At 44.2% G+C, this 10,450-nt stretch overlaps 1 protein-coding gene across 2 annotated transcripts in view; it reads left to right on the forward strand.

Moving 5' to 3' along the window:
* The first annotated feature begins 4,503 nt into the window (after positions 1 to 4,503).
* The window catches only part of TGFA (transforming growth factor alpha), a 96,117-nt gene continuing 90,170 nt past the window's right edge, over positions 4,504 to 10,450 (forward strand). Inside the window, exon 1 of one of the 2 annotated variants that reach the window (XM_011365561.2) lies at positions 4,504 to 4,916. In XM_011365561.2, the coding sequence (XP_011363863.1) occupies positions 4,877 to 4,916 (40 nt within the window). In that variant the 5' untranslated portion in view covers positions 4,504 to 4,876. The remainder of the gene's footprint in view (positions 4,917 to 10,450) is intronic. The other variant, XM_023533839.1, reaches the window with a different exon arrangement.

A 10,450-nucleotide genomic window follows, 5' to 3' on the forward strand; every position in this document is an offset into this window, starting at 1 on the left:
GAAAATTTTCCTTGTATTTTTCGTAGTCTCTTTAGACAAAGTCCCTTCCTCCTTATAGATCTATGGGATATATAACCCCCTCCTCTCATCACTAATCCCTCCTGTTTGGGGAACAAGAACATTTTCTCCTCTATCAGCTCTATGCTCCTTTCTGGGCTCCCTATTACAAATATTTTGGATATTATGGTTTTGACTTTCTGTGTCCCATTTCTTATCGCTCATAATTTTTTTCCTTTTCCTGTGAGCTTGGGGAGCATTTTTTGAGTTTATCAAGCAGATTGACCCATAACTGATAAATAAACTAAGCCCCCTTTGCATCTCTATCTTTCTTGTGTTTTCACTTCCTCAATTCTTTATATATATATATATTTTTTTTTCCTGTCTCTCCTTTGCTTCTCTCAATTATCACTACCCTATTTCTGTCGACATTATCAGTTTTACTTGCCTAAGGATTTCTAGGCATATTTGACTTAGGATTTTCTGCTTGGCACTCCTGAGAATTCTGGGGGCAATATTCTCAGTCTTCAGAATGGTGTGGCTATATGGTTGAGGCTATTGGGAGGACAGCACCAAAGACAGCAAGGACAGAATTGAATACACAGCTCTTCCTCCTCCAAGTGTACTTACTTAATGGAATGGTTTGACATGAGCTGTGTTGAATCCTCTGGGTACTTCTACTGCATTCAGGTCATCTAGGCAGTACACAAGCGATATGAGAAGATAATGTCTTTAGTTGCAGCCACCATCTTGTAACTCCAAGTCTTAGAGATTCAACCTAGTGCCTCGACACCTTAAAGCTGCTTGGACCACCCATGGAATCATTAACCTCCAGACCTCAACATTGGGCTTTAGAGCCGTCCTGTGATATTCCTTGAGAAGAAAGGATTCAAGCTTAATACACAATTTCAATGTATTTTCCAAGGTAGACTTGAGAGCTGGGGTATGGAAGATGTTAAGCAGAAGGTCATACCAGTCTCTGGACAACAGTGGCCATTAATATCACCCCACTAGCTGAGGACAAAGCAAATGTCTTTTATGGCCATTTACTCTACCTATTATGCTAGTGATGAGAACTGTAAAAATGGACTAAGCATAAGGTTTCCTATTTTTCTTCCAGCTAGAGATAAGGAATACACTAACAGCTAAGTTTTCACTGATACTTGAATAATACCTTACCTTGGATTAGGTTTCTTTTCCTAAATCCCTTAACTCATAAAAATCTTACTCTGCCTAAATATAGTTCTCCAGAATCCTTTATAAACTTTTCTCTTTCTCTCATACACAGATGAGAGAAAGAGAAAAGTTTATAAAGGATTCTGGAGAACTATATTTGCCTTTCTACTGTGCCAGGCACCCTTTCCTGTTTTTCCTCTGAGCACCCCTGGCTGCTGCTGCCACAGGGGAAATTCCTGCAGCCCCCTGAAACAGACTCTGGTCATTGCTCTCTGAGGCTCGTCTGCAGGAATTGTAATTCCTTCAGTGTTGTGGCCCATGGCTGTGCTTCTTCCCTAAGAATGTCTGGGCTGTTTGTTCACTAATGTCTTGGGTAACTGTCGGTCTAAACAGTGAGCTCACCTGGTCTGAATCATTCAGGGAAGACTCTAGTGTCATTGGCTCCACAATCACTTCTACATATGAATCAGGAAGGAGGGGGAGGCTGATTACAGTGAAGAAGGGGACTCTTTAAACACCACTCTGTAATAAGTATATAGAAGAAAGGAAAGGGAAAACTGACAGGGGGATTTTACTGGCCTCTGAATAGAACATAACATAATTCTCTTGTTTGCAGAGGAAGGAGAAGCTGTGATTGGCTTGTTACAGCAGAGGTTATTCTTGAGCTCAGGGCCACCTGAAGCAAGTGTGTGCAAAAGCAGGCCAGGCGGATTCCTAGTGGAAAGGCCAACGGTTCATCAGGTTCCACGTCCACAAAGGAACAGGACCTTCAGTGGCCAAGAGAGACAGCCATAGTGCCTGTAGCTGAAGGAATGCACCCACATCTCCACATAGTTTCCAACGCTACAGCTAGAATTTCACTCAGCTTGGAGAGCAATGTATTCCATACTGCTAAAATATGAAAGCATCACATCACCCTTTAAGAAAAATTATTTCTTTGCTCTAAATCACATTCTGTAATTTTTCCCCCACTCTTCTTATATCACAAATTCGTAGCCCCCGATTTCCCTGTGAAACTATTCCCTGAAGGAAGGTGTGTTTGTGTGCATATGCAGACATATGCGCAAATGCACCAGCAAATGATAAAATAAAGATAATGGTAGGAAACTGAGAGAAGGAAAAGATATGGGCACTGAGGGAGTTTTTCTTTAAACCACAGCTAGATTTGTTGACATCAAATACTGTGCTAAGTGTGCAAACAAATTCTTGCAGTTAGTCCTCACATCAACCTACTGAGTTCAGTATTATCCTTATGGAAATGTGGAAACTGAGGCAGCATGGCATGGGAGCCAACACATAGGCCTTGGAACCAATTGTTTTGCTTTCAAAATTGGGCTTTGCCACTTGCCGACTTTGTCACTTTGGGTAAGTTACTAAATTCTCTAGGTCTCAACTGTTTTCATATAAAAGGGGGATAGAATCTATCTCATAAGATTATTGTGAAGATTAAATGAGATAAATAAGATGCCAAAGGCAGAGTGTTAACATTTTAGGATATTAGGTGTCCTCCTAGTTCTATAAATAAATGTTCAAAAATTATTTCAGTTGTTTACAAAAAATCCTTTAGCTTTTTTTTTTTTTTAAATCCTTACCCTTGATTATCTGTTTGACTTTAATGAATTAGGTTTATGAAACTGTAGACATGTATTGCCTCTTGAAAATGCTAGGGGAGAATCAGTGATTTTCAACTATTAGAACGTATTTTGTTTTGGGTACTCTTTAGTTTACAAGACAGTTAATTATCTCTTGATTAAAAAGATTTTCCAGTCCTTAAGGGATCGGTGCTCATTGGCTTGAATCTGCTGCTATTTCCCTCCGCCCCCAGCTTTGTGTGTAGACAGAGGACAGAGAAGTGGAAACTGCCCAACCTGACTCTCACCAGCTTGGACAGCCAGCCCTCAGCCATAGCGAATTGATACATGCATCTCAGCAGGAAATAATGTGACAGGATCACTCTCCAGTCCTAGTTGGGTGGGGGTGGGGGGTTCCTGGAGAACAAAAGAGCCTGGAAAACTGATTTCTTCCTTTCTGTAGCCAAAGCCAGACTAATGAGCCACCAGGAAGGAGACAGATGAGCCACCAGAACAGATCAATATTAGTCTGAAGAAGGTGAACACAGATGCTTGAACGGGGTCAGGGACCACTTACTAAAGAAAGTGTATATGTGCCCTGTACATGTATGGCTGTGGGCATAGGTACCCCAGCACTTACCATAAAATCCTCAACCCAGATCTCTAAGGGTTGAAAGAACAGCAGAAGAATGGTTTTGCAATATAAATTTATACTGTTTTCAGAATCTCTTTCCCCCCTGGTGCTCCCTGCTCAAACTTGGAAGCCAATGGCCTGGTGCTTCCTTTTTGAAACTAGGCCTCTCAGCTCATATGAAACAAACTTAGCTGGTCAGCCATGAGAATCTGCACCTGGAGCCAAAGAAATAGCAAGAGATTCCGCCTGTTCTCCTTCCCACCCCACCGAGGGGTTAAGAGAACAAAATTAGTTCCTGAGCTCAGGTCATCTGGAGAATATGACTGGTCACTGCCTTCCCGGGTTATACTGTCTCCCATGGGTGGTCCCCAGGAAACCTGTGGTTCTTTCATTCTCTGCTCAGAATGTCTTCCCTCTGTCCCCTCACTTCTCCAAATTCTAGTACCAGGGGCCAGCTCAAGGCCACAAATCCTGAAAGCGCCACCCAGGTGGCTCCAGCATATGCATCTGTCTCTCAGGGTACACTTGTCGGCAAACTACCGGCTCCTGGCCTCTGCTGCCTGTGGCGTGAAGTGGGCTGAGCTGGGCTGGGGGGTAGCAGTAGCGGTAATCAGAGGCCCCGTAGACAGACCCATCATCATTACCAGCCCCAGGCCATATGTACGAAGAGGCGCTAATCTTAACAATGTACCATCCTGGGAATGTGGGGTGGCTGTGCTCCAGTGGCAAACGTCCCTAGAATCAAGTGTTTTCTTGGATGGGGCGCAGGTAGGAAATGTGGTTTAACAAATTCTTCACTTGATTCTGGGGAACACTTTCTTTGGTCCAAGTCTTGGCAGGCGGCTAACAAAGCGCACGGGTCGCATTCCAGGCCTCGTCTCCAGTAGATCGCTCGCTCTGGGGAGCGCCTCTGCAGTGGCCCTGGGCACAGGTGACCCTCTCCAGGGCTGCTCCACTCCGCCGCCTAGAGACTAGAAGCTGCCACCGCGCTGGGACGATCCTCCGCAGCAGGCACCAGCCCCTGGCGCACGAGCCCGGGGCTGCACTACACTACTAGTCTGAGGGTGGGGTCTGAAGTCAGGCGCTTCCTGCCTTTTACTTGGCCTAGGTGACGGGCTCTCGAGGCTGGGCTCAGAGAGTCCCCGTTTGCCACGCCCCGCCGCCCGCGCCCTATATCGTGCATGAAGCTTCTCCGCCCCCAGCCCCAAACCTCCACCCCCTATGCCCTTAGGGGGACACCCCCATTGGGGCGGGAGAGTGGTCTGCCGTGCCCGGTCGACAAGTGGTGGAGAGGTGACGGTAACCGCCTTCCCATTTCCGCCTGGCCGGCAGTGCGGTAGAGTGAATGCCAGCAGAGGTCCTCCCTCCGCCCGCCTGCGCAGGGGCTGGCCTTGCTTCGCCGGCGCCTTTTCCCCCGCTGCACCGCGGAGCAGCTTCGCCACTCGGGCACCGCAGGTAGAGCAGGAGGCTGGAGCGCCTGCTGCCTGCTGCCCGTAAAATGGTCACCTCGGCTGGACAGCTCACCCTGTTCGCGCTGGGTATGTACGCTGCCTGTTGCGCGTCCCCTGCCCTTGGTGACACCCCGCTTTCCCCTGTCCTCTCCATTTCTCTTTCCCGGGGGTTTTCTGCACTCACCTAGGAAAGTGGAGGGTGGCTAATGCTTTTCAAAGGTTGGAGGCTAAGAGGTAAGGGAAGTCAATAGGTCTTACTGGGTTTAGGGGAGCCTATTCCAAAGAGGGGACCGTCGAGCTCCCAGGCTCTCCCCGCGAAGTGGTTGCCCCGGTTGTGCGTGAGAATGCCTACTTGGGAAGGGGAAGCGGTGTGCTCACAGGCTTGAACTTTAATCCGCCGTGTCTGTGTGTTGGTACACTTGCCCACACCTACCTGCTTACCTCGCTGTCTCCAAGCCCGTCTTCATTCGCGTCCTCGGTAGCGTGTAGTTCACAAATGGGTCGGACCCTCCAGCTGGACCTTGCCTGCTTCCCTTTCATACCTGCTGCTTACCCCTAAGCCCCAGCGACTGGCAGATGTTCACAGTCAGCAGAGGCACCCTTAATCTAACTTTCAGTGCTCTCGAGCTTTGGGGTAGATTTTGGATTTTTGTGCGGATTAATTGTTCTTTTAATTAACTTCCCTGGCAGAAGTGGTTTAAGTGTCAGCCGAGGGCAGGAGTGAAACCCTAGACAAAGAGTTGCCAATTTCCTTTGAGTTTGTTCTTTGATGGGAACGAACGATGGGGGAAGGGAGGGGAAGTAAACTCCACAAGCCCGCAACCCGGGCTTGATTCTGCGGAGCCCGTGACTTTTCAGCGGTGAAGTTCGCAAGTCTGTCTGTACGTGGCGAGGGGCAAGTGCGTCTGTAAGTAGTGAGGGGCGCTGCTCCGCGCAGCACCTGGCAGGCTATGAACCTTCGCGGTGCTGGGTCTCTCTGGTGTTCAGGTAGAAGATTAACACCCCAGGTATCTTGGTTATTGTTGCAGCTTTCGTGAAATGAATTGTTGTGTCGATATCCTCCGAGTTTAACTTTGTGAAGCAAGTTGCTCACCACAGGGTCATCTATTAGAGTTTGAGAAAAGCGATGGACCGCGCCCCCCCCCCGCCCCCATACACCCAACCTCACAAACACGCAGAGCCTTAGCCAGTTCTGTTACAGTTTCAGGGGGTTCATGGACCCGCCTAAGAACCGCAGCTTAAGGGGAGGCATCATCTAAGGGAAGGAAAGAGCAGTGGTGGAACCGGATCCTCCCAGCTGTACCCTCGCCTGAAACTCACCAACAGGTGGCATGATATGGACAGCTTTTTTCTAAGCTTTTTCTAAGACCTTTTTTTTTCTGATTTAGAGTCTGGTTGTTTTAACTGTTCTCTTTTGCCTAAAGCAATAAAACATTACCAATACAATAGAAGCCTCCCATGTGCAGTTCCCTGTTGTAATGTTGTTGTCATTCTAGTAATCATGACCAAAGCTCGAGCATTTACTCTTTGCCAGGCACTGTGTTAAGTGTTTGACTTGTATTAACTCATCTGATTTTCACACCAACCTGAAGAAGAAATTATCATCCCCATTTTATAGAGGAGGAACGTGAAGCACACAGGGCCTACAGTTAGTAAGTAGTTGGGCCAGGATTCTTAGAATGTGAAAGGAATGTGGCTATGAAAAGTCTCCTTACTGTGGTTGCTATGGTCCCATCTCTCAGGTTTGGGACTTTGCCTTGAGGAGAGATTATGTGGAATACTCCGGAACTTGATGTTAAATTGGGTTTTCTGTTGAATTCCTAGGACCTCAAGGCGGTCTTAGGTTATTCAGTGAAGGTTAGAGGCAGGAACAGTGAAGGTAAACACACTTGAGGAAGCCTTTGCAAGTTGTCGCACCTCCATCCATCATAGTATACTTGCCCATGAAGACTGCATTCATTCATCATCTAATTGTTCTCTTTTGCTTAAATGTTCAATTTGATCTTTGTTTCCTTTCTTAAAAGATGTATAAACTTAAAAGATGAATCACTGCGTAAAAACTGGATCATATAATTCCAAAATGTGAGCAGTTGAAGTCAGGGAAAAAGAAAGCAAGAGTAATTTACACCAGTGAGGATTCCTTTTTATTTATAATTCTTAAAAAAAAAAAGTTACTAGCACTTCTGCCTCCCACTTCACTTTCTGCTAGATTACTAAATACTCATCAGTGCCACATGCCTCTTTAATTTGCACATTTCCTCCAGAGCTGCTTTCCTCTCTAATTTTCTTAAATTAGCTGAAGGCAGTTCCAGGCAAACCAGCCAGTGTTCCATCACTAACCAAAATCTAGAGAACCAAGATCTCTCCCCTCCTTCCCCATTTTCATAGGAACAGTCTGAGAAGGAACCAGCTATTGATGCTCCTGATTACTTGGAACCTGACTGAGCATTGATTGATGTTTTGGTGGAGAGAGTGTGGAGACTTAAATGGCAATATTGGAAAAATAATCCAGGTTCCTGTGGTAGCTGCCCTCCCATGTCAGGTTTCCACTGCTGGCAGGACAAACTCCAGTCCCACATCCTCCTCTGTGTCCAGGAAGCTAGATGTGTAATCTTGGGCAAGTTACTTGGTTTCTCTGTGCCTTTTCTCATCTCTAAAATGGTGATATTAATAGGGTTGTTGGATGTATTTAATGAACATAAGATTGGTGCCTGGCACATAGTAAGAGCCTAATTAATCTTAGCGCCACCAACATTATCGACATTGTTATATGAACCCCACAGAATTTCATTGCAGGTTTGTCAATTTTATAACTGGGAGAATTGTCTGTCTTACTCAACTCACCTCCCTGCTCCCCATCCCTCTCAAGCCAGAAAAATACCACCCGACCTAAAAATCTGCCTAATGATTTTCGTGAATATCATTTGGCAGATGACAAATTCAAGCAAGTTTGGGAGTTCTTTTGAACATCACGAATTCTTTAATTTTTGATGCAAAGTATTTGTGTCCTCTGTAATATTCAGTAGTTTACTGAAGCCTGCACTAAGTTCCAGTTTTCTCATCTGTAAAGTGGAAATAATAAAACTATACCCACCTCACAGGTTGTTATGAGAATCAGATGAGATGGTAAAGATGAGGCTATTTATAAATTATAAAGAAGGCAATCTTAGTACTGTTAAGGATGTGTAGAGATGAAACCGGTCAGCTTCCCTGTGGATTTGGGACTGAGTGACCAGTAGGGGGCATGAAGTAAGATATTTCTCTATCACATGGAAATTATGTCTTCAGTGTAGACAGTGGAGGTTGGCCCAGGACACGGTTTCCTTATTGGACAGCCATATTAGGAAAAATTCACTTAGAACATGGGCTATAAAGGTGTATATAGAAGCCTTCGAGGCTGTTTCCCGTATTTGCTTTTCCAAAATTTGGTTTCCTCAGGATAATTGATCTTTCTGTAAATACTTAATGTTGCCTGAAAAGGGGACTTTTCTCATAGGAGTAAATGATGCTTCCTGTTACTATGGTAACATATGAAAAATAAATGACTTTTTCCATTAGCCCTATCTGTAAGGGCCTTTTGAAAGTGTGTTCGAACAGGGCCCTACTCTTTGGGCTGCCCACTAAAAGGGATGGGCAATGAAAGTGGAGGTTGAGTCAACCAAAATGGGAATAACCTGACACACTGAATTGGGCTTTTTGTGCTTGGTTTTACATGCAGACCTCTGTAATATCTTCCACAGCAGTGCCCTCAAATCACAACTACCTAGAGGATTTGGTAAACCAGATTGCCAGGCAGGAGGTCAGGGAGTTTGCACGGCTAACGAGTTCCCAGGTGTGGCTTATGCTGCTGGTGGGGAGGAGACAAGAGGCACACCTGGAGAACCACCACTCTTCAGTGGGTTGCTGTTAGGGAAGCCTCTGGCCTAACCAACTACATTTTATCTAAAAGTACGTTCTGACATTCATAAATGCCGCTGTGGATTTATCAGCCGTTTTTACAGGTGCTTTCATGGCCTGTCTTGCTGACCCGGGAAGAGTTAGAATTCTTGCTGAGATCTCTTAATTGTCGTAGGTGTTCTTGTACCTTACCCAAGGGAAATGTGATGATCAGATGTCATTAGACTTAGGCTGACCAATGCTAATCATGTCACTCTTTCTTTTTTTCTTTGGATTGTCAAAAACTGACCATTGTTTTGCTGCCATTTCAAATATTTTTAATTACCTCATTTTAAAGTGTGAACTCAATTTATGCTAAAGGCTAATAGGTTGCATCCAGATAGAGAATTGGGGTGCTTTTGTGGTGACCTTTGGGTTTGTTTTGCTGTTTTTCCCCTTGTGAAATGTAAGGTCTAAAAATTTTTCATAGGAAACTCTGAATCTAAATGTAGAAGGAACTCTTCAAATACAAGGCATATTCTCTTTGGACCAACTCTAAAAATCTGGGTAAATTCTTTTGAAGCATAATAAATTGGTTGTATTAAATATAACTTAAATTGTTGTTACCTGGGCTTAGAAGAAATCGCAAGTTTATTGAAATGGAATTTTATGTATTTGCTAGTGCTTTTTTTAAGTCAGAGGAAACAATTTCCTTTCACATAAAGTCTGCTCGTCAAGTGAATTCTATGCTCAATACTTTTGCCTTTAATTTTTCTTTGTCCCCTTACCTTGAAAAGCTATCAGTTTTTCCCACCTTCTAGGGCTTCCTCAAGAAGGGTTATACACAAAACTCCTTTGCGTAACAAGCTGGTACATATAACTTTGTGGAGCTCCAGCTTGCTATTGCCTTACCTTTTTTGGTTTTAATCTTTGAATGTGCTAACTTTTCTGGCTGGGGACCTCAGCAGCAGAGTTCTGGCCCCTCCATGTCCTGCCTTGGACTAACATTGGTTGTGCTCACCCTCTCTTCTCTCTTGTTTGAGGACTCCTTGAGGGCAGAGACTCCTGGGCCTTTATCTCTGCTCTTGGCCCTTCTGAGCACAGGTGGAGCCTCAAAGGAGACCACTAAGCACTTGATGACACCGTGCGGTGCCCAGTGCTGGATGCTCCGAGTATACACTCAATTGGCCAACACTTGGCCACATAGTTACTATTAATCCCGAAAAATGCTTTATTATGATAAGGGTGGTGGCATATAAATTCTTGCAACACCAATGCAGCTAGTCATCAGGATAGTGCTTTATTATTTTTTTTAAAAAATAGATTATGATTTAATGTTTTTAATGATTGCAAAAACATATTTTTTCTCTAGACCATTTAGAAAATTCCAGAGAGCATAAGAAAAAAAGTGTTTTAATGACCTGTAATTCTATCACCCAAAGATAACCACAATTAACATTTTGTTATACAGCCTATGGATGAAGGTAAAGGTAGATGGTCTTTAAAAGCATATATGCATTCCAATGAATTAATTTGTTTTTGTAACCTTTCATAATAAGCATTTTTATGTCATTAAATATTCATCCATAATGCCATTCATTTAGTGGCTAGGAAATAATCCCTTGACTGTATTTATTATAATTTAACCAATTTTGAAGCCCTTTTGAGGATATAGATTTTTCCTTTTTCTCACTGTTACAAATAATACACGCTTTGTTGTTGGAAATATAAATTGATATAACTTT

The sequence above is a fragment of the Pteropus vampyrus genome, unplaced genomic scaffold (assembly GCF_000151845.1).
Source record: "Pteropus vampyrus isolate Shadow unplaced genomic scaffold, Pvam_2.0 Scaffold113, whole genome shotgun sequence".
NCBI lineage: Eukaryota > Metazoa > Chordata > Mammalia > Chiroptera > Pteropodidae > Pteropus > Pteropus vampyrus.